The sequence below is a fragment of the Pinus tabuliformis genome, chromosome 8 (genome assembly GCF_031772625.1).
Source record: "Pinus tabuliformis cultivar Carrire ecotype Pingquan chromosome 8, CPIR1, whole genome shotgun sequence".
Taxonomy (NCBI): Eukaryota; Viridiplantae; Streptophyta; class Pinopsida; order Pinales; family Pinaceae; genus Pinus; species Pinus tabuliformis.
The window spans coordinates 1261561098-1261586614 of NC_142294.1; the positions used below are offsets into that span (position 1 = coordinate 1261561098).

At 35.8% G+C, this 25517-nt stretch overlaps 1 protein-coding gene across 1 annotated transcript; it reads right to left on the reverse strand.

Moving 5' to 3' along the window:
* Window positions 1-702: 702 nt before the first annotated feature.
* On the reverse strand, window positions 703-7058 carry LOC149239973 (asparagine--tRNA ligase, cytoplasmic 1-like). Its single transcript, XM_089373595.1, has 8 exons — window positions 6323-7058; window positions 4738-4974; window positions 3688-4284; window positions 2649-2834; window positions 2462-2526; window positions 2210-2339; window positions 1962-2020; window positions 703-1161 (listed from the first exon to the last, which is right to left on the reverse strand). Exons 1-8 carry the CDS (start codon window positions 6920-6922, stop codon window positions 978-980), a joined length of 2058 nt encoding a protein of 685 aa, XP_089229721.1. The 5' UTR covers window positions 6923-7058; the 3' UTR covers window positions 703-977.
* Window positions 7059-25517: the final 18459 nt, after the last annotated feature.

Consider the following 25517-nt stretch of genomic DNA (forward strand, 5'->3'; position numbering starts at 1 on the left):
AAATTCTATAGAAATTTTCTTTGGATGTTCAAATTATTTATTTTGAAAATAATTTTTTATATAATTCTTCTTCTTTAATATCTACAATATTAATGAAAACAAATATAATTATAATTTTTCCTTATTTTAATATAAATTAATAAAAATATTAAAGTATTGTATGTGAATAAATATAATATGCATTCACATAAATATAACCATTACAATGCCATAATAAAACATCTCACTAATACTATAGTTTCAAATTTAAGAAAGTGTGTTTATTTTTTGTATTTTAGACTGTTACAAGTATAGTACATGTAACTCTAAAGAACTTTAGAACTTGAATGTTACAAGGATAATTATACAACTAAATTAGAGGAATTTTAGCGCCGTGACTTTAACATAATGCTTTTAAGAAAAGCCTATGTTTAGAGGTTTTCAATGGTCCGTTTAGCTGTGTCATGGTTTTATGCGATGTTACCAGATTATTAACAAGGATGCATAGGTTATTGATATTTGATGTGATATTAATTCTTCATGTGAAAGAATTAAAATGAGATAACTGGATCTAACATATATATATATTATTTATTACAGAAAACAAGCAGCCATGCTACAGTCATCCAGTAAAAATTGAATGCTGAATTATAAGATATGTCTTAATATTTTAAATTAAAATTATCTGGATTCAAATGCAACATCATCAAAACCAAATCAGTAATTGTAATGCAATGCACTATTAATCTATTCTTTATTTTCCAAATTCAATCAGTTTCCTCTCTGTATCAAAGAGAGGAAACCTCATAATCAGTAATCATGATACAATGCAGTATTAAACTATTCTATTTTTCAAATTTAATCAGTTTTTTCTTTATCAAAGAGAGGAACTTCAAATAATATAGTGAAGTTTACAATAAATATTTCATTGGCCATCATTACTAAATAGCTGCCTTTATTTAAGTATGTATTCAAGTACCACTGAAACTAAACACTATTTAAGGATGTGCTCTTCCTTGAGCTCTGGGGAAAGGAATGGCATCTTTTATGCTATCTAAACCGGTGGCGAAAAGCACTGTGCGTTCAAAGCCGAGGCCAAATCCTGTATGTTTAACAGTCCCAAATCTGCGTAGGTCCAGATACCATTCATATGGCTCTTTTGACAATCCTAGCTCTTGAATCCTGTGTAAATTTAAAAAACCCGTCAACATTAGCATATTTCTAACAGTATTAAGATATGTTTCACTAAATTTGTAGTTTAATGATTGCAGTATTAAGATATGTTTCACTAAATTTGTAGTTTAATGATTGCAGTAGAGAACATTTAAATTTGAGTGAACATAAAGCACGTAGGGCTTTTTAAGGAAATTTTTAGTTAACAAAAAACCTTTTATATGGAAGGTGGTGTTTGATCTCCCTTCCAATAAAATTTACTTAATACAGATTATAACAACAAATTCTTAATCAATGTATTAGCAGAAAAAAAAAAAAAAAAAACAATCTAAAGATCATAACAACAAAATCTTGATCATTGTATTATTTACACAAGAAAATGAAAGCAATTTAATTAAACATTTTTATTTTGATTGGAGTATGAATTTCTAGTATTTTAGGGTATAAATGTTAATGGTAGATTTTGGGAATATTTTAGAATTTGCTGGTATTATTGAGAACAGAAAATGAAAATAATCTAATTACACATTCTTATTCTGAGTGGAGTACGAATCTCTAGTATTTTAAGGCATCATAAATGTTGATGGTAAATTTTGAGAATATTTCAGAACCCGATAGACAGAAACGAGATCAAACAATTGACCTGGCTGCTAGATCAAACAATTAACTTTGCTGCTAGATCTAGCAAACAATTGACCTTACTACTATTCATTAGATTCCAAAATATTTCTAAAATCTACAATCAAATTTGAAAAAGAATTAATGCTAATCATCCTTCTATCTTATAGAAAACAAAATTTAATACATGCCTTTTTTCAATGACTTCATAACGCTCCTCTCTTTGACTCCCACTTATAATTCCTCCAATCTGTTGGAAAAAAGGTCGAACAGATTAAAATTCATTCAAAACCCAAAGATTGGAATTAAAAATAGTATCAGTGAAATTCACAGTTGCGGAGTAAGACTGTGACAGAGGTATGTATAATTTTCAGGGTGGATGCATTCATTAGTGATTTCCAAGCAAGTAGCCATGACTGAGAAAAGGATAAATGAATACCTTTGGTACAAGCACCTCCATGGAAGCAACTGTTTTACCATCATCATTTAGACGCACGTAGAACGGCTTGTTTTCTTTTGGATAATTATAGACAATTACTGGTTTTTTGAAAATTTCCTCAGGTAAATATCTGATAAAAATTTAGAACATAATGAGAATTCAAGTCATTCTTTAGATATGGAAAAATTGGAATAAACTCCAGAAAAATTCAAAATTTTAGGAATTTGTGCTACTTTTATTTGATAACTATACCTCTCATGCTCTGGGGCTAAATCCATACCCATCTCAACTTTGATCTCAAACTTTTTCTCTGGAACCTGTCCATGTTCAACACAGTCAAAATCTTCTATGACTAGAAATATAGTAAAATTCATGGTGATCTAGACTCCTATGAAAACCTGAAGTACCAAACCCCCAGGTTTTAGAGACCATTGTCTACCTTCTTGAGGAGTTCAATTGCTTCGTTGTAGGTAATCCTTGCAAAAGGTGTTGAGGCCACCTGACGAAGACGATCAATTGCATTCTTGTCAAACTGTTTTGACATGAATTTCATATCATCGATGCAGTTCTCCAGAAGCCATTGACATGTGAATTTCAGGTAGTCCTCAGCACAGTTCATGCCATCCTGCAAGTAATAAATTTTCCAAAAATGGGTATAATTATGGGTGAATCAAATTTCAGAAATTTGAGAATTAACATCAAACAGGAATTTGGAAGTATTATATAAATAATTATTCTGATCATGGATGAAGTGTCTACTGAAAATGTTAAATGTTTCTAAAAAATCTATGAAACTTTTTAATGGATAAAAGTTGATAGTTATGTGCCATTGAATTTATGTGAAGTTGAAAATTTTTAAGGCCAGGACAGAGTGGATGTCTCAAACTCACAGGGTATAAGTTTTGAAATTGAAAAATGGTTTAGGAACTTTTGATTTCATCTGTTAGATGGTGTTAGATGGTGCATAATATGAAGAATATTTTCAGATTATTAAATTTGTATTGTCTATTTATTAGATGTTTTGGGGTTTTTGGCCAGAATTCAGTAGATTCTTTTTTGTTAAATCTTGATTTGTGTGGTTTAAACTTGGGTTTTAACTATATATGAATTCAGCACCCTGAAAACACCTAAAACACTTAGATTGTGAAGAATTCACAACTCAAATTTTGTAATTCCAACAAATTAAACAAAAAAAACCTCCTATAAATAAAGTACAACTTATTAAATCTAAATTATCGGTACATTTTTATTTAAAAAAATAAATCTAAAACCCTATTTCGAAAAAAAACCATTCCTATCAGCTTCATTAACAATTTCACAATTTTTTCAAACATCTTACAATATTTATAACAGGAAAAATACCTACTATCAAATTAACATGGAAAAAATGATATGCTTACTGAGATGGACCAGGACCAATTAGTGAATTAAAAATAGTGGGCAAACTACAATATGAAAGAGAAAACAATCTTACATACCTCTAAGTCTGCAAAGGCAATTTCAGGCTCAACTGTCCAGTACTCAGCAAGATGCCTTGTGCTCTGAGATAGTTCAGGTCGGAAGGTTGGTCCAAATGTGTAAACGCTACTGAGGGCACAGGCATAGCTCTCCACATGAAACTGACCTGATACTGTCAAATAGGCCTGACGAGAAAAGAAATCTCGGGAGTAATCAATCCTCCCATCCTTTTCCGGAACCTTGACTGGCTTCGATCTGAATTTTTCTTCCAACTTGGACAGCAAGTCCTTGGTCTTCTCAAGGTCTTCAATGGCTGCATCTATGGTAGCTTTAGACTCCTTGTTAGTTTTCTTGAGATCCAATACCTTTTTAGTTTTCTGTGTTACTGCATTCCTGGTCTCTAGCAGATCCGCGTCAGTAGGTTGTCTAAGAGCCCTGAGCTCCCATTCTGCCCTGTCTGCTTCACTAAACAGTGTTGTGACTTGAAAAGCCTCGCCTGTACCCGGGAAATTACTGGTCGTGATGATAGGTGTGTGAACATACAGAAACCCGTGGTTTTGAAAGAAAGTATGCGTTGCATATGCAAGAGCATTACGAATTCGGGCAACAGAGGAAAACTGCAAATTAAATTACAACAAACAGTCACTGCACATATATATGTCATAGTTCAAGATACTTCATGCACATTGTCAATTTTTAAATTGATTTCAGGTTTTGGAATATTTCGAAAATATAATGAGTATGAATGAAATGAAACAATTTTATTCATTTCTATTGGATTTCTGAAATATTCCAAAATGAATGGTAATATCTTTGTATAAACAATAATGTTTATGAAAAAGGACATTATCAGAATTTCCGGAATATCGGTCTGTCCTTAATTATATTAAATTTAACTAGATTGATGATTCTGAAAATAAGGAATGTATGGAATTTTTATGAATCGAACTGACAGATTACAGAGTAAATTGAGCTCACTCTTATCCATCTAATTTCTAAAAATTTCGAAAAGCAAGATAAAGATAACTCCTTAATCCTATTAATTTGTTCACAATAAATCAAAACCCTACCGTGTTTGTTCTAGGGTGGAGGTGAACATAGTTTCTGAGGAATTCCAGTGGCAGCCGCGTCCTTGAAATTGGATACTTGGCAGGATCCACCGTTCCAACTTGCAAAACCTTCTCAACTTTTAGTTCCACCTTATTCTTTGTTCCTTCTGCTGCTTTTCTCAGGACCCCTTCCACTAGAATACTCGTTCCAGTAGGTGTTAGCTGGCCGAGAGTGGCAACCGAAGCGTCAACTACAACCTGCACCACAATCCGTATCAAATTGTAAATTGTTATTTTCTTTATAATTGGAAATTGAATAAATGACTTTACATAATATCAACGCACATAATACAAACTCTTTTCATATCCTGTCATGTTAGAGTTTTCCTATCACTTTACTATAAATGATTTATTTTAAGAAAAAAATGTAAATTATATTTAATTTAATATTTTTTTATTAAAGTATAAATATAATTGAAAATGTTTGTATAATATATTAATGAATTTAATCATATAAATTAAGTGGATTTAATGATTAATAATATATTTTTTTCAAAGTTACACATTTAAATTTTGAGGGTAGAGTATGTACATCTTTGTAAAAATACGCTAGATATACTAATAATTTAGCAAGAGCCAAAATAACATATGAGTAAGGTATTTCCCCTTTTATCTTTATCACAATGAGCCAAACATATCTCTCCGTAAATCTTTTAGCAATCAAATCATTAAGAAACTAATCCCTTATCTTATAAATAAAAAAATATCATACAACAATTTAGTAAATAACTTCACTATAATTTTAAATTAAATTATTCCTATTATTTTAATAAAAAATAATTATTAGTTATATTAAATTTATTATAAAATATCTTTAATTTACAATTAATTAAATAATCACATCAACCATAATAATAAAATTATATCAATTAATTAAGAAAATAAATAAATTTATGAAATAAGAATGATAATATATAATAATAAAAAAATGTTATATTTATATATACATATATGTACGGTGAGATTATTTGCAAATCAATTCCAAACACCAAAACTCTAGAGCCTTGAATTAGTGATGAGACTTGCATTCATCTTGCTTGTACGTTTTTACACTATGAATCAATTGGGGTGGGGCTCTTTTGAGTAAACGACATAGTTATTAAAAAATGAATTATTTATTTCAACTTAAAAATCTGATAGAAAACTAAGGCTTTTCCTATTTCCACCTCTATAGGTTTATAAATGCCCTCTGACATACGAGGGAAATACCGCTAGCCCTCTGAATGACAGCATGCGAACCAATGAATGGAGCGTGGAGAGAGAGGGCGAGCGGTATTTCCCTCGCATGTCGAAAGGCATTTATAAACCTATAGAAGTGGAAATAGGAGTTTCCGAAAACTAATGACTTCTTCACATATACATAACAATCAGCAAGTCACATCCATCAAAAACTCCTCATTCAATTTAAAGTCCAAAAACCACTCCCACTAAAAGTGAAGCCAAATCCTAAACTCCAACATTTTTGTACTTAAATTTAAAGTAAAGGACAAAAAAGCTGTACTATCATTTCTAAATCTTGATATTGAAATAAAAGGGCATTGCATACATGGAGATTTGTAGAGCAAGAACCATCATTGAGCTGCAAATGTGCTTGACCAGCAATGGTCCTTCCAGGTGTTGGGTTGGGTGCAGCTTCTGCAGCGGCACTGCCATGATTCCCATTCCCATTGGGCTTGGGCTCAGCTCCTCCATTGGTGGCACCGGGAGTGGGGTTGCCATTGGTATTTCCCACCACCAGTCTCATGAGCGAACGCAGGCAGAGCGGAACGCGCGCCTGCACATTGGGTGGGCAGGAGCCTTCGTTCATATCCAAGAAAGCAAAACTGGTCTTCCCCACTTCCCGCCCGCTCTTCACCCAACCACCCACTGTCACTGCCGCTCCCACCAGCCCAGCCCCACCGTCAGGCCGCCCAACGATTTTCTTGATGACCACCCTCTTGGAATAGTTTGCCCAGTCCACGCGGGGAGCCTGCTGGGCCTTGGTGGGCGTGGGGGCCGCCATGAGCTCCTGGTGCTGCTCTCCAGTGCTCTCCACCACGTTGCCCGAGGGTGTTATCATCAGCTTTTCTGGATTAGTCTCAGTAATGGGGTTCCCCGTTGGGTTTATTGTCATTCTTTCCAAATCTCTTGCGACTTCTTCGCTCATTTTCTCTATAAAATAAAAACAAACTTCTTGATCAGACAAAACCCAATACAACAATGTCACTCACAGAGTCACAGCCAGTAAACTACAGGCATTGTTCGAGTTTGTGTGAGTTGGGGGAATTTATAGTTTGCAATCCAGGATGTGTCTCAGGCCCCTCCAAAAACCAAAGTGCAGATTCCTTAATTTGTTCTCTGGCCTGCAAATTCTTGATAAACCAAAACACACAAAAAAGCATTGGTCGATTCTTGCCCGAGAAAGACGCCAGTGGGTACCGTTGGAATGGCGGATTCTGATTGTTATTGAGAGCATTTTCACTTTGGTCACGATCACTAAGGACTCTCTCATGGGGAATAAGTTCTCTGGCTCTGGCTTTTCCCACTCATCTTCTCACTTATAATTATTCTGATACTTTGTTTCAAATGCAAGGGACGTTTTCTCAGAGTTGGTGTTTTCATTGATTGTGTCCGATCTTTTTAACTTCACAACGTCACAAATGCTAAGGACTTCACAGTCTATTTGATTATGAACACACTAAAATAAATTCATGACTAGGTAATTTGATTGTGAGAAGTATCTGAGACATGTAAGACTAATTTATGATTGAAACCTACAAATTATATAATATTTCTTCAGCATTAAAAACATATAATTTATGTGGAATAGATGTCTTTCAAATCAATCACATAATTTGAATTTATGACTAGAATATACATATTATACCATTAAGAGCACACAAATTTTGTATTTCAATGTCTCATAAATAAATATGGGGTTTGTTTTGAGAATCAAGAAGAACATAGACATGTAAATAAATGTGGGGTTTGTCTTGAGAATCAAGAAGAACAACTTTGTTGAAGCTTGTGCCTTATATTAGGGTTTGAGGCAAAACGTGAATTTGGGAATTCAGAGGGTGATTGTTTTTTATAATTCATTGAATATAATTCACTTTTACCTCTTATATACAAAGTTAAGTCATATTTTCAAGCAAATTTATCAGTTGTATCAATATATCCCCAGGAAGAAATGTCTCCATGTTCTCACCTTAAACAACTCCATGGCTAATTTGTGGTCAAGGCTAAATTAAGGTGAACTTTGGTGGCAAGAGAAAATGCCCCCTTTCCTTAATTGTTAATCATGATATTTAGAAATCAAAGTGGAGCAATTATTCTTGATGGTTTAATGTAACATTTTGATGCTTTGTAAATTTTGGTTTTTGTTAAGCTAATTTTGACGAATGTACAAGTGGAATATTGTAAATACTGCAACATTTTGTTCAAAAGCTTCAAGGCTAAAATTTTGTAGATGGCCATTGATACATATTCCATTCTGACCATGTCCATTGGTTTCAACTTTAACAGAGTTGCCCTTGTTCCTTTGGCTAGCTATAAGACCCGAGTTTCCTGAGGGTACAAGGTTGTACAGGGTTTCCTAAGGTCTGGCAAGCCCAGGGTCAAGAATTCAAGCAATTTGGGCATCCACTTCTTCATCGTCAGTGCACCGCCTAATTTCCCTAACTTTTTCCTCAAGCTGCTCAATTTCTTCCATGTTCTCAAGTGGAATTGTGCGATGGTAGGTGAGAGTGACTTGATGAGCTTTGCTTTCTTCTTTCGTTGTAGGTTGCGCATGGCCTTGCCTCCATTTTCCTTTTCCACGACCCTTCCCCTTTGGCTAGAGTTGGAATCTCTGCTGGTATGAGCGAAGCAAGCCATCTTGCAAACACATGTTGAAGGAGAACAATAGGTGGTGAGACAGAATGAAAGGGGAACTCCTGAGAGAGATAGAAGGAAAGGGATACTTTGGCCTCGCAATCTAATATTGTGGCTTGTGTTGGGCACCCTTTCCTTTTGATAAGCCACATTCGCTTATGGAAACACCTTGTCACCTTCCCATCACTCATACGATGAAGTTTTCACAGGCATCAGAGCATTACGTGATACGTTCATCTCTAGAGGAATGGTGGTGATGTTGGAATCTTCTTGAATGACTCATCTTTCCTTTGTCCGAGATCACATCAAGATCCCTGAGTGGGAGGGGGTTTGTGAGAGTTTTGAAAATACCCCCCATCATTTCCATTATCCTAGAAAATCATGAGAAATTTTGCTAGAGGGAGTGTTGTTGGATTTGCTCCTGGTTGGAAATATTTGATCAGTCCTTATGATTGATGTCCTCGCCATCATTGCGCAATGTGTTTGCTAGTATAGCATGCCATACAGTGGAATATAGTACCTCTTGTCCATATGTTCCTGCATTTTCCAACCTGTCATCTAGAGAGTTAGCTTTCCTCTTAACCGCTTGAAAGTGGACCACATCAAGGTTACTGATGTGGCCTTTGATGCACTGGAGGAGCTTAGAGAGTCTCCTATTCATGGTGACTTTGTTGACCGAGGTGCCATGCTGGAGTTTTTAGGTTGTGTGTATTGTCACAGTTTCCATCATCAAAGGGAAAAGGTTACAAGTTTTGGCTATTTCGAGACCCTACTCCAGTGCTTGCAGTTCCACAACATTGTTTGTTTTATGCCCAAGTTTGCCGAAATAGATCCATTAGATGTCCTCGACATGATTTCTGAAAACACCTCCAAATCCTGCTTGCCGAGGATTACCCCTTAAGGCTCCGTTGAAGTTGAGCTTATAAACATTTATGTCAGGGGGTGACCATTTCTCTGGAATGCTGGTGGTGGCTGAAGGGGTTCGCGGGGTAGATGTTGGGCTTTGCTCAAGTTGTAAAAGCTAAAGGATTATGACATCTGAAGCTCATGGTAGTCCTTGTCGCAACTGGATATTTGTAACTCAGACATAGCCTTGAATACATCCATTAGATGTCCTCGACATGATTTTTGAAAACACCTCCAAATCCTGCTTGCCGAGGATTACCCCTTAAGGCTCCGTTGAAGTTGAGCTTATAAACATTTATGTCAGGGGGTGACCATTTCTCTGGAATGTTGGTGGTGGCTGAAGGGGTTCACGGGGTAGATGTTGGGCTTTGCTCAAGTTGTAAAAGCTAAAGGATTATGACATCTGAAGCTCATGGTAGTCCTTGTCGCAACTGGATATTTGTAACTCAGACATAGCCTTGAATAATCACCTTCACCCTGGTAATGAGAACTTCCTCTATGACATGCATTTCTTTGAAAAGTGAGGCATTACATTATTTCCAAAGAACATACATATGGCTCCGGGAAGCAATTCCTAGGCTATGTTAACTATCAGATGGTTGGATATTTGAGGTCACAAAGACTTGAGGGTGTCTTGTATGGAGGCTCTCTTCCTATCTGTTGTTTTGAAGATCTTCACACCCCAATACCAAATAGAGGAGGCCACTTTGCAAGTGTTTAACAAATGGTTGGTGGTCTCTTCCTGATCACCACGCATGATGCACCGAGATGGGCCTGTGAAACCTCATTTCAGAAGGTTATCCCATGTGAGGATTTTCCCCTGCATGACCATCCATATAAACAAGGAGATCTTTGGCCAGTGACTTTTGGACCAGAGAGAGTTCAACTTAGGGTGACGTTCCAACTTATTTTGGCCAACAAGGTACCCATAGGCTTCTTTGAGGAGTAATAATTCCCCAGGATTTCTTCCCCATATCAACTTATCTTCGTCCTGGTATATGAAAATTTAGCGATCTTGAAGGAGATGTCGGAAGGCTTCCCAATTAAGGTTCTCTGGGAGGGGTTTCCATTCTTCCCGGTCAATATAGTTTCACCATTTTTTATCCTGGGGGTGATTTTCCAGTACTATGAGACCATGATTTTTCCTTTGGCATGCATCTACTAGTCCTGCAATTTTGTTTGGGTCACTTTGTTTAATTTGGGAAGTTATTGTCATGCATATTCCTAGAATAATGACCTTTGACCATTTAGGATTTGCGAGAAGCAGTGTTGTTGGATGACATGTTTATTGCTCCAAGCTTGGTTCCCAATGGTTGAGCCTGATATTAATCCTTCTAATCTTATGTGGTCATTCTGCTAATAATTGGGAGCATACTTCACTTTCCACAGGGCTACCCAAGGGGTGTCCAAATATTCCAACCACTTCTACCAAGTTTTGGCACCAAGAGAATTTTCAATGATTTTCGGGTCTCAGAGACTAAGAACTCTAGCATATTTAGGTTTGCATAGCTTCTCCCAGCCCAGCAGAGCCCACTTTCTCTTTTCCTATAAACCTCTTCAAACAAATTTTATTTGGAGGTTACAGATGGTATTCATAACATTTTTGGGAGTAACTAATGCAATTAAAAGATAGAGAGGCATGACCTATAAGACTGACTTGACCAGGACAAGCCTCCCTACTAGGTTAAGGGATTGAAAGGTCCAATTGTTGAGTCTAGCTTGTAGTTTCATTAACAAGTCTTCCCAGGTGAATTTTCTTAGAACCTTGTCAGTGAGGGGAACCCTTAGGTACTTGGATGGAAGGGAACATATTTGAAAACCTTGGATCTTGACTATGTTTCTCTAGATGGACTGAGGGGTGTTAAAGAAGAACACCTTGGATTTCAATAAGTTGATGGAGGTTCCTGAAGATTCTGAAAAAGGTTGAGGATCTTCTTGAATTTCCATGCCTCTGCAATAGTGGGAATTCCCATAAGAAGGTTATCATCCACAAATTTTTGGTGGATGGAGGTTGGTCAATGCTCGTGAAGCTAAAGACCATTGAGTTGATTGCTTTACTTGGAAGCAATTACTGTTCTTCCCAATCCTTAAACCATGAGGATGAATAAGAAGGGTGAAAGAGGATCCCCTTGTCTAATTCCCCGAGAGGGTGAGAAGGGATTAGTAGGGGCTCCGTTGACCAAAAAAATTATTTAGTCCATCTATTCCTGATGAAAACCAAAGGCCTTTAGAATTTCTTTCATGTATTTCTAGCTTATTTTGTCAAAGGATTTTTATATGTCAAGCTACATCAACATCCCTGGTTTCTTAGTGATATTGAGAGAGTGAATAATTTCATGTGAGAGGATTATACTATCCAGAATTTGTCTTCCTTCAACATAAATTAATTGACTTTGGGAGACTAGAAGAGGAGGAAAAGGTTTGAGTCTATTTGCAATAACCTTTGAGATAATTTTGTATATGACATTGCATATGGCTATTGGCCAGTACCTCTCTAGAGTGTAGAAATTACAATGTATATTTGCAACTGCTCATGAATTATCAAAATCACAAGATACAAACCTACTCTAATGCTCTGCAGACATTAATTCACAATCTAGAACAAAATATTTTAGACATGCTATAAGAAATAACACACATGCAACAAGTATTTTTCCTCGAGAAAGCAAACTGCTAAAAACCCCAATGTTTTCTTGCATTAAATCAGAAGAATAGAGATGTATTACAATTGCTTTGCTCAACTAAGCACATATCTCTCTCTTCTCACTGAAACGATCTGATGCAAACATAGTCAAATTTTTCCTCTTCTTGAGTTCCTATTTCCTTGCGTTGTTCCTTGAGAAATTAGGCCCATATTATTTAGAAAATTCCTCAAATTTATTGCACAATTCCTTTAGGTTTACCCCCTGATTGCATGCAACACCTATACACTCAAGACTAATATATAATTGATGTTACACTACCTTGGAATCTCAACCTCAAATGGGTAACTTGAATTCTCTGCATGCACTAACTATTTTGGGTTGATTGATTAGTTAACTGGATGATCACTGAGTTTGACTGAAGTCCCACGACTTAACTGACCTTCTACTAGTTCCTCCAAAAGTTGGAACTAGTTTAACTGAAAACAACTAGAGATAATTGACCTTGATTGCTACAAATGAACAATTACACATGATGAACTGAACTCTATCTCCTCCAACTCGAAATTACTGAATAAACTAGGTGATACAAGCCATGTCACACAAGTTAACATCATCCAAGTTGTCTACTGATCTGGAAATTCAAATTTTCTCAATTTAATCAAGGCAAAATCAAATTGAGAATTTATTGTTGCATTTTTCAACATAGAGTAGCAACCCATTCCCCTTTCGAAATCAAAGTGAGGAAAGTCACATTAAGATCTCCAAGAATCAATTTGGATAGTCTTGAGTCCTTGACAATAACATGAACCTCTTTCTTTAGCATGGGCTAGCAAGCTTCGAAGAAGTCTGTGGTGAAACCATCAGGTTCAGGTGCCTTGCCTGAGGGCATGGATATAACAACCTCCTCTACCTCCTGCTCAATTATTTCTTGAAGCAACAGAGTGTTGTGGTCTTCATTAAGAACTTTGGAGATGTTTTAAATGATCTCCTAAATTGATTGGCATATGTTATCATTGGGTTCCTGTAGGAGTTCCCCCAAAAAAGAATTGAGCTCTACTGAGATATATTCATGGGAGGTGATCACGGTGCCATTATATTTCTTTAGAGACAAGATTCTATTGGCCTTTCTATGTTGTATCATTAACTCATGGAAAAATATTGTATTTATTTCACCACATTTGAGCCATTGAATTTGGGACTTTTCCTGCCATAACTTTTCTTCCTACTTGGATCTCATTTCCCATTTCTGATACAATTCTTTCTCTTTTTATTGTTGTTGAGCTGACGTACCATTGAGAATGATGCCTTTTTGGAGCTCCTCCATTTGTTTTTCAAGGTCTTTTTTGTCCTTGAGAATGTCCACAAAAACTTCATTGTTCCATCTCTTGATGTTGTTTTTGATGTGCTTAAGATTTTGTTGGAAGCAATACATTTTCAAGCCTCTCAGATGAAGGTATTCATCCCAACACTCCTTTATTTTTCTCTAGAATTCAGGGTGGTCAAGCCAAAAGGCCTCAAAGAGAAAATGTTTGTTCTTGGGGGTTCCAAGTAGTTGAATCCCTAGAGCTATTGGCCAATGATATGAGCCTACATAGGGGAGAATTATTTCTTCAATTTTATAGTTAGCTAAGAGGATGGATTCTGAGATGAGAAAATGATTCAGTATTGAGGCAATTTTCCTTTCTCCTCCTCTCTTGTTGTTCTAGGTGAAGATGACATTATGGGTTTTCACATCCACCATTTCCAAACTATTTATAGTTTCTTTGAAGGCCTCCACATCTCTGTCCAATTTCTTTAGGCCCCCATTTTTTTCATTCAAGTTGGTGATCATATTGAAGTCATCCCCTATGATCCTATAGGTACTTGGGATGGCTTCTTAGAGTTTTCAACATTCAAAGATTTTCATCTACCCAATGAGGTCCATAGATGTTAGTGACACACATGGTTTCAACTAACTCGATGAGTTGAAAGCCAATAGACAAAATATTGGGTGCAAAGATTGTTGTTTTGAGACTCATCAACATTTCATCCCAGAGGATGATTTTACCTCCTGTTGTTCCTTTGAAAACATTGGAAACATTCCCGTAGCCCTTCCAACATTGTTTCTGTAGGGAAGGAATTATATCTAAACCCAATTTTGTTTCTTGGAGGAAAATTTTTTATGGCTTGTTGATCATTATTTTATGCTTTAGGACTCTTTTTTTAGGGTCCATTAAGACCTCTTATATTCCATGAGATTACCTTCATTGAGAAGTTGTGTGAGTTAGGACTAGGGATCTTACCTTACCTTCATTTATCAATCACACCCAAGCTCTTGTAGTATCTAGTTGGTTGGTTTTCTTCCACGCTTCTGTCCCAATCCCTTAGGATTGTATTGGTCTATGAGAATATTGGATTTAATTCCAATTTGATTGAGATCTCCATACTCCCTTTTTTGTGACTTTCTTTAGTTCCTCATGACATATGTATGCCACCTCTATTTCTTTTAGATATTCCTCTAGAATATCCTCCATCCCTTTCTTCTACCACACCTTAGTTATATTGTTTAGGTCCATGTCTCCCAAAACCTCTTCAATGGCCTCCTCCTCATTTAATCCTTTTCCATCCCCTTCTCTATTTCAACATCCTTTGATCCTAACATATTGGATCTAGGGTTTTCAGTAAGGATTGAATCCCCCTCTTGTGAGGTGGGTTGAATCTGTGCTTCTCTTCCATTCATGATTTCCTCTTTAGGATTTTCCTTTTCTTGATCCTCCTAGCCTTCTCCCAGTATATGGAATTTTTTCTTATTATCTTGGCCAGAAGAGTTATTTTTACCTTGAGTCTTCTTAGTTTGTTTGTTTCTGGAAGTTACCTTGGTAAACCCTTAATCCTCCGTGCCTTGTTGTGGTTGGGTATTAGAAAAAGGCGGAGCGTTCTGAGGGAAATATTGATAGAGACACCTGTGATCGTGGCATTTCCAACAACTAAATGGAATATGCCTGTAACCTATGTTATGTGTCCATGCTTCATCTTGGAAAACACACTTTATTTCCTATGGGAGGGCTCTAAGACATCCATAAAAATGCAAATTCTTGCATAGGAAACATAATTCCCTATCTTGGTTTCATTTGACATTCTGATATATTCCCCAATCTTGTTGCCTATTCCTTTTAGGATTGAAGGTGCCTAGTAGTATGTTGGCAGGGAGTAGAGTCTGATCCAGACTGACACTCTCTTGAAATTTTCCTCCTCCGGGCTGAAATTTTCCTTCTAGTACCACATGTACATGCCTACTGAGTTAAAGAAGTAAGGCCCTCCTTCAAATATGTGATCACGGTCTTCTAGCAGATCAAAGATCAATGAAACCCTTGGATCTGAGCTAGATCCTGATGCTGTCCTTGGGGCACTATTTTTGTTGTATCCACCATTTCAAATAATTTTCCACGGGCCAAAAACCCATGAACTTGCAAATGATGGCATGCTCCTACATGTATTCTCTGTAGCCATCTTAGTGTCTTCTATCTCTAGAGTTGGAATCTTCGCAATTTTTTTCTTGTAAGAGTTTGTTGTGGATGGTTAAGTTGAGTTTTTCCCACTTCTACCCATTGTTTTTCTTGCTTTCTCATGCTATTGCCCTTTCCTACCCATCCCTCTCCCGGATGGGTAGATGAGGATTTATTAAACACACTTTGATCTATCAATTTGGTGAAGAAATAGGCTTCCGATTCCTTACTCTTAACCGTAAACATTTACGCTGAAGTAGTGGGTATCCAAGCCCCCCCCCCCCCCACCCGACAAAACTTTTACTGATGTTAGTGCTAAAACCTAGATTTAATTGTTTGCAAACCTTAGAGATCTTAACCTAAACTACCCCAAATGTTCTAAGAATAGCAAAGGCTGAAAAAAAATACCGAAGCCCCAAATGGTGGGAAGGAGCACAAGGTGATCACTACATGGTATACAAAGAGGAAGAACTTCACGATAAGAAAGAACCAAACGACAAAAGGAAGCATATACGACTCAAGAAAACACAACTGTGCCATCATAATCTAAGCGTGAAAAATCACATGCCAATGTGGATCCTTTAGTTGTTAGTAAGGATTCCCCAGATGTAACGTTAGAGGAAAAGCAACAACCGCTCATGGAATAAGGATACCATTCAGAAACCATAAGGAATATCATTGAACTCAATCTCAAATTTGCAAACCTTGGATATCTCTAAAACATATAAATGGTTCTGACCATGTATCAAATTGTTTTAATATAAATGTTATCTATTCTGATTAAAAAAAAAAAAAACAACTCCATTATTAATATAAGTTGCAACAATATAGTCTCTAAAACAACTCATTTAGAGCTCAAAGAATAAGTCATCCAACATACTCTCCCATAATCAAAGGAAATTAAAGAACCAAATTTAAATATGCAAATAGAGATGCACCCATGTCTAATTGAACTTATAGAGATGCCCTGCATGAATACAACTTAAGCATTATGTATGACACATCATAAATATGTAAAAATATTTTATTTATCACTCTAAACATAGTCTTGCATAGATAAAAATACATATATGTTTATAAGTTTGATAAATATATTGTACTTCATCTTAAATCTTATATACAAATCACCTTTTGTAACACCATGCAAACAACTTTATACCACCAATGTCATATTGGCAACATTTAAGACCAAACGACTCCTATACCACTACGAATTCATCTCATATTGTCATTTATATAATAGAGAATTTCACATTACCTCTTTACACTTCATGTCCACCACTCTCCCAATTTTTTGAAAATGCATAACAATTAGCTACCATGCTTAATCCAAACACATATACATGAATTTGATCTTTCACTATCATATGTAACATCAATCTATTCACACTACTCTAGTAATCTCAATGTTGATTAACAATCCTCTAGACTTTGCTACCCAAGTATCATACTAATATATCAAAAGCCTCACTAACACAAACCACAACATAACATGAAATGGGAAATTCTCCACTACTTTGTGAAAACAAATCATAGCATCCTCCTCATTGGCCAACACCACCACAACCATCGAAAGTCTCGTTAAGTCCAAAATTGACCTACTACTTCACAACCTCCATTCTACTCCAAAGTTGACCTACTACTTACAACCTCCATTCTAATCCAAGGTTGACCTACTACTTTACAACCTCCATTCTATAGGCATTATCTCTGTTAAAATTTACAAGTTCACATTCATAATTCTTTCTCTTCTTCAATCATTATCTTAAACACACCTTAGAGGGACTCAAACTTGGGACAAAATGTTTATGGTTATGCTCACTACCAACAATCACTCGTGTATTCATGTCACACAATAAGTAAGAGTTACATTCTAACAACCTTGCAGTCCCTTTGAAGAGATTAAAAAACTCTTTGACCAATTTCTGAAAAATTTAATATACATGACATTATTTTTTTCTAATTAGTTTTAATTATAATAACATAGAAATAATCAAAATAAAATGTTTTTTCATTTATATATATATATAGAGAGAGAAGAGTATCAATATTGCAATTTTTTTTAATCAAGTTCTAATTTGGGTATATCAAGGCATTCTACTATAAAATGTTTGTGATCTTTAACTCTCTTGGTGTTACAAATATGACAAATTCTTCCATCTCAAAATATTTTGAGAGTTGTCCAATATCCATTTTCTTTATATAACCTAATAAAAATTGATTTATTTTATTTTATTTTATTTCATAAGCCTTTATTATATTTCAAATTCTCTTTAAATTTAAATATAGTAATATCTTTAATATTAATATTTTATATAATAATCTTTTTAATATTAATAATATTATATATAAATAATTTATCTTAAAATATATTAAATTAATATTTTTTAATAAAAATATTAAATAACCATTTAAATAATTATTACACAAATAAAAATATTTAGAAAAAGGATCTCTTAAAACCTTAGAATAAGCCTGATATAGAGATTGCAAAAAGCATGAACCATGTCCCAAAAGAGGGACAAGGATAAACAAAGCATCTTTATCCTTATGAACAATGGCATTATATCTTCATTAAGTAAGCATAGTTTAATAGGGTAAGAATAAAGCATCTTAGCAAAATGCAATATCTACGTACAGGAGCAATCCAAATATGCCATATTTAACTTTTAAAATATGTAGATGTGTCATATTGAATTAATGGTTGTAATGTTCATGCATATGTCAAGTCGGAGAATCACAATATTTGCCTTATTCTTTATTCTTTGAAATATCTTAGAAATCTCAAAGTTAAGGTAAAAAGTTGCTTTAAATAAATTTATTTAAATATTATGATTTAAATTTTATTTTTTTATTTTTATTTTTTTTATTTAAATGAAAATTGAAATTTTATTTTTAGATTATAAAATTTTGTGTGAATTATTATTCAATAAATACTTATGGTTAATATTTTAGTGAATGCTTTTATGATGGGTAGATTTAATTTTATTAATCAAGTTTAGTTTAAATAGTTATATGATGAATGTTATCTTCTTTTTATTTAGAATTTATTTTCATGAGAAACATGATAAAAGTGTTTATAATTTTAACTGTTTTGACCTTATTTAATATAGTGATTATGGTTAATGGTAATGTTATTTATATTAAATGATATTAATCAAAATAATAATGGTTGACCCCCCGATCAAGGTGAGAGAATGGGAAAAGATGTTTAAAAGGACAATGAAGGGGAGAGGCTGGCAAGGCCAACCACTAAACACTCTCATAACACAATGGGACGCGGGGGCATCATGCAGGCCTGATAGAATCCCGAGGCATAGAGGTGACAGGGGAGTGGGGGAAGAGGTAGTAGGAAATGGCGGCAAAAGGGTGATGGGATGCAGGACAGGTGGGAGATGGTTAATAAGGGTGGCGAAGAGCGGAAGTGAGATCATTACACAACGAAGGAAGGAGAAGGTCGGATCTACGCGAGAACTGGTTTCTTTTTTGACTGAGTGAAGGCCCGGGTATGTATTCTCAAAGCCAATTCTTGCATCCCTTTCAACCTTTTGTAGTGTGATGGAGGAGAGGGGGGGGGAGTTAGGAATTGCTGAGAGAGGGAGAAGTCTGCGTGAGTCTGCAACCCTCCCTGTAGCGCGCAGTAAGGAGGTGGAGGGTGGCAAGATGAGGAATGCAGAGGAAGGGTCTAGCATGGTAAGGAACCACAAATACCAGCATAAAGGCCTGCCAGGATTCTGCAAGTGCTGGGTACAGAGGCGGCCCGAGGAGGTCAAACAAGCAGTCTAGGAGGTAGATAAGAATATAGAGAGCATACACTTGCCTTGCCCAAGGGGAGGAAGCCTAGGAGTAGCCAACCATCGGGAGAACCTGGAGTGGGCAGGGAAAAATCTGGGATAGGGATACTCAAGAGATGGGAACAAAAGTAACTGCGGATAATATAACCTTTGTTGTTGGTCATGGTAAACAGGCCGCTGTAAAGAGCAAGATGGCGCGCCCCGGTCAAGGAAGGTGGCGTGGGGGAAGAGGCCGGCAAAGCCAGCCAGGTCATAACGACCCCACAACCTCTACACCTGCACTTTAGAGGCGTAGTCAGAAAACCATGAGGAAAACAATGCAAGAGGCTACAAGGGCATATAGAGAAGGAACTGATGCGGACATTCGCAAGCTCATTCAAGAATTGGAAGAAAATGTAATGGAAGGAGACTCGGAGCCCGAAATGGAGGAATGGGGAGATCTCATTCCTGACCCGGGAAACACCAGGGGACGAATGACTCTATACAAGCAAGCCTTGCACGTTTACTGGGTGCTGAAACATTTACTTGCCAAGGCGCTGGAACAAGTAGCAGGTGAAATGGCAGAGCTGGCCCAGGGCATGCCTAACATGAAGAAAGAGATGAAAAATCTTCAAATCATAATGATTATGCAGGACAACAAGCTGGAGGAAATCTAGCAACAACTGAAGAAGTTAACTCCAGCAACGAGGGACGCGGCAGCAACACCTGAGATCGTGGAAGACTGAAAAGTTTAGTTCTTGCAGTTGTTTATTATGTTTGTTTTTTAGGACAATATTCCCTTTTCTTTTTAGTAGTTTCATGACTGTCTGGAACATGTTTAGCATTTGTTGTTGCAAAGTTTATTTAGCGTGGATTGGTAGAATTATTAATTTTTGCTACTAGATGGCCTATAATAATTTGAGGTGGCCAATAGTTCCGGTTTCCCATCTGGGCGGGTTAAGGTCACCAAAACGATGTATATGGTTCAACCTGTTTTTATATGAATGGAAAAAGAAAGGCACTACCGCAGCTTACAAAAAAAAAATGATAATGGTTGACAATTTTAATTATTGTCAATTATGGTCATTATTACTTAAGGGATAGTGTATAAAGTTGATGGTCTCAAAAGTAACATTCTTAATTTTATAAAACACATTAACATTGTGAACATGAAAAACAAACTTATTTTGTAAATATATTAAAATGATCATAATGTTGATATAAGACATAAATATATTGATGGGATATGGGCACCATTAGGAGGTTTTCCACTCTAAGGAGGGGTCTCAAGGTTTTCACTGTGATCTAAGGAGGAAAATAGGGGCATTAGGCCTTTTTAGCTCATAAATAAAGGTTTTAGAGCTCAAGCTCAAGCATGAGGTTTTCAGCCACCACATAGGCCCTTTAGAGGGTATTTATAGCCTATGAGTAGGTTATGGGCGCCATTAAGATGTTTCACACTAGAGATGGATCTTGGGAATTTAAACATGGTATATGGATGAAAGCATGAACAACATGCCCTAAATGAAACTTCTAAGGCTTAAGGTCAATGAATGAGGTCTTGAACCCCCACACTAACCCTCCAAAGGGAATTGTTGGCTAACAAGTGGGATATGGGTGCCATTAAGATGATTTATGTGCTATAGATGGGTTTTAGGGCCTTGTCCACTTCAATGGGAAAGAACGAGCACCTTAGGTCCTAAATGAAGCTTCTAGGGCTCAAGGGCTATGAATGAGGAGTCAAATCACCACACAAACACCCTAGAGGGGGGATATTTGGCATAAGAGTGTGATATGGGTACTATTATGAGGGTTTGTACACTTAGGATGAGGCTTGGGCTCTTGAAAATGAGACATTGAGGGAAACAAGGAATTAATGCTTTAAATGACATAATTTTTATTTTTATTTTTTGTTTTCATTTTTCTTCTAATTAATCAGGAATGAGGCTCCAAACCACCACACTAACCCTTTTAAGGGAATCTATGGATTCTGAGTGGAACATGTGAACCATTAGGAGGTTTTAGACACAAAGGATAGGTTTAAGGATTTTATCATGGTATGATTAGGAAAGCAATGGAATTATACTCTAAATGAAGCTTAAATGGCTTAAGGGAAACTAATGTGGCATTAGAATACCACACAACCACTCTAGAGGGAAGCTTTGGTTTACATGTGGGATATAGGTGCCATTATGAGATTTTGTGTACAAAATTGGGTCTAGGAGGGCTTTACCATGGTATATGGAGGAAAATAAGGGAATTGTGCCTGTGGATCAAAGGCCGAGAATGAGGCCTTTAATCACCACATATCCCCTCTAAAGTGAATATACAACCTATATGTGGGATATGGGTACCATTGGGAGGTTTTCCATAGAAGGGATGAGTATTAAGACGTTGACCATGTTATAGGAAGGAAAAAAAGGATGTTAGGCCCTAAATGAAGCTTACGACGTTTAAGGTCCATGAACAAAGTGACCCTTTAGAGGAAACATTTAACTTACAAGTTGGATGGAACCATTAATAACATTTGTGAATTAAAGATGGGTTTTGGAGCCTTAGTTATAGTGTAGGAAGGAACAAAATAAATTGGTCCGTAAATTAAGCTTCTACATCTCAAGGGCCATGAATGAGGCCTTAAACCATCACACACTCTCTGGAGGGAATATTTGGCTTAAGAGTAGGCTATAGGTGCCATTACACAACTTTACGCACTCGAGATATGCCTTAGGGAATTTATCGTGATATGAGGAGGAAAACAATGGAATTATTACTGAAATGGATCTTTTGGGGCTTAAGGACTAGGAACTAAGCCATGAACGAATGCATAAGCCCTTTCAAAGATTTTTTGGCCGATAAAATTTTATATATGGGAACCATTATGAAGTTTTACAAATTAGGAATGGGTCTAATTTCCTTGACCATGGTACAATAAGGAAACTATGAGTATTATTCCATAAATGAATCTTTTGGGGCTCGAGGACCATGAATAAGGCCTTATACCACAATAGTCCCTCTAGAGAGAACCTTTGGATTACAAATGGTATAAGGACACCATTATGAGATTTTTTGTAGCAAGAATGGTCCTTAAGTCCTTAACAATGTTCTAGGAAGTAAAACAAGGGAATTTGTACCTAAATGAAGCTTCTAAGGCCCAAGCGTCATGAATGAGGCCTTAAACTACCACACAAACTCTCGAAAGGGAATAATATGTCTCTAAGTATGATAAAAATTCCATTAGGATGTTTTGTGCACCAAAGATTGGTCATAAGACTTAGGAATGGTCAAGGGTTAAAATATAGGGCCATAAGACCTAAATTTAGGCTATGTGGCATAACAAAGGCCTAAAACCACCACACAGAGAAATAGAAGAATTATAAAAAGTATTCAAAGAAATATAAATGCAACAAAGAAAATATAAGAGAATATGAGATTACACTTGTAGAATATAACTCTTACATTTATGATTCCCAATAGAAAGAGAAATGTTCATGTGTCTCTTTGAGGTGGAAAACTCATTTGAACAAAGCTCAAGTACAATAACAATCCTTCACTCAACATTACATAGCCTTCTAGCTCTATGATCATTTTTTTCTAGAAAAACCCAAACTACTTGCAGTCCCATCATTAATGAGTACCAACCACTTAGTGGGCCTTATCTAATAAGGATGACCATTTTACGTTATTTAAGTATCCAATAAGTATCTAATTGGCATTATTCAAAGAACATGGTATCATACATTCATTGACTAACTCCTAACTATCTCAAAGTAAATAGGTTAGGTAGAAGCCTTACATGCCCTTCCTCTTCAAAAGCAATGTTGTATTCAAGGCCAAAGGTGTGGAAGCTACTATAAAATCATTGTTGGTTCCCACGTGGAATTTTCATGTCAGATATCCTTCCACTATATTAAGGCTTCCCAAATAGTGTGTTGTCATTGATGATGCTCTCTTGTGGTCAATACTACTTAAAATTGTAACCAAATGTACCCTTTTGCATCAAATTCGAGAAATCAAGTCTAATCTGGTCAATTTTATTGTTGACCTTCATCAAATAGGACATGTAAAAGAATATATAGATCCTTGAGTGGAAAAGAAGAGTCAATCTATAAGCAACTTGTTTAGTGCATTGAAGGAATTGATTAAAACCATAGAACTTTGTCACTAGCTTATTGTGGTACATGGTTATGAGAGAGGTCTACTTATTGGGATGAAGACAAAGAAAAACATAATCCCCTTCTATAAAATAATGCTTAGAGAGATTATGGTATGCATGTCATTTCATCCTATTTGAGCTCAAACAAGAGCGTCTTTAAATGTGGAGAGAATAGTTTCTCTAGTCACAAGTTTGAGATCCATTCTTGAACATTGCATGTTCTTGGTAAATATCAAGCCACCAAGGGGGGACTTTGGCCATATATAGATTCATATGGTGATATTTTGATAGTTCCATGATAAGTGGTATTGTACCACCATTCTGTGTGGGGATGCCACTAATTACATTAGTGATGTTAGCTAGAGGAAAAGAATCACAAATAGGTTTGCAAGTAGTTGTTGACCACTTCTATTTGACCATTAGTTTGAGCATGAAAAATTGAGTTCATTTTCAGCTAGTTTCCTAAAACTTAAACAAATATTATCAAATTTTTCTAGAGCTAATGAATTGATATGATGGAAGTAGACATTCCATATAACTTAAAATTTGATCTATTAAGACTTGGGGACCATGGAGGGATTAAATGAGTGTGATAAGGAACAAAAGTGAACATATTTAGATATTCAATTGACTAAAACCATGGTGACTAATTATTTACCTACTTTTGGGAGGTAAATTATAAATTACATAGAAATGCTTGTTAGGACCTCATATTGTCCCTTTTTGACCATACATTTTGCCATGATATCATCCTTTTCAACTTACATTTAAAAGTCCTTGTTAGTGTTTTAACCCAATTATCTCAAAGGTATGTAATGATTCTTCTCATCACTATACGTTTAATTATTTAGCATATAATCACGACATCTTCATAGTTAATCTTTGAATTATTAAGTGCTGAACAATTAAAGAATGATGTGTAGTCTGTGTTGTTGAAACATCCTGGAGTTTGCGAGACTATTTTTACAGTTGCTGAAACAGTAAAAACGGCACGCGAATCTTGATGCTGAAATAGTTGAGATTTGCATTATAAATTTGACAGCAGCAAAGGAACCAGATTGATCACCGAGGAAGCCATTACACTGGATGTAACGCCTATAATCTAAAGACAGAATTACTGTAACAACATTTTGTTGACGGGAAATTGATTTCCCTATTTTTGTATAATGGGTTAAAATAATGTAAATCTTTTGTAATATATGTCTCCTCTTTATAAAGAGGAGACATCTACATTAGAAGGGATGAACAAACTGTGGAAAAGGCTTAGCTGAAGGAACAGAGCTGGAATTCTTTTTGTAATATGACATATTGATGGATGAATAAGATTTTGTTTTGAACATCTTTTTCTAGTTCTTGTTTCCTAGGGAATCTTGTGAGAAGGACAGGGCCCACCTTCATCACAAGATTCACCCATTATATTTCTGTAGTGTGTCAAGTGTGTTTTTTTTATTCATGCCTTGTTAACAAGTACTGTTTCCTTAATATTGTTTATACTACCTATTGCTGAAACTTTGTTTCTTTCTCAATTGATTGTTGTGTTATTCAAAGTTAATTCATGAGTGTTTCACCGGTGATTAAGTTACAGAGTGAATTGGAAAGCTATTTAATCAGAGGCAGGTGCTGGAGATTCCTGCTCTGGGGATAGGGTCCTGACTCTCTGTTACAGCACAACCATTTTTTTCCTTTGTAGATTGATTCCTTTTCATTATATGATTCTTTGAATGGAATTAAGCATTCTTTAGTTATCTGCAATAGAGTGTAATTGCTGTAATGCAAAGTGGAGCTTCAATTTGTTAATTTGAGGCGTGATTTGTTTGTAATACAACTTTTGTTGCTTTTAAAATTGAGTGCATATAGTACGCAATTGCCTTTGAAATAACAAGACTTCCCTGGGTTGACAATTAATGTCGCACTTTGTTGTTTAATT

Bases quoted from the DNA above. Each gene is read 5' to 3' on its own strand.
- LOC149239973 (XM_089373595.1), bottom strand. From the start codon at position 6,922: ATGAGCGAAGAAGTCGCAAGAGATTTGGAAAGAATGACAATAAACCCA. The intron at 4,285-4,737 runs GTAGGGTTTTGA...TTTAATTTGCAG, and splicing joins TCCACCCTAGAACAAACACG to TTTTCCTCTGTTGCCCGAAT. The intron at 2,021-2,209 runs GTATTCATTTAT...TTTTTCCAACAG, and splicing joins TGGAGGTGCTTGTACCAAAG to ATTGGAGGAATTATAAGTGG.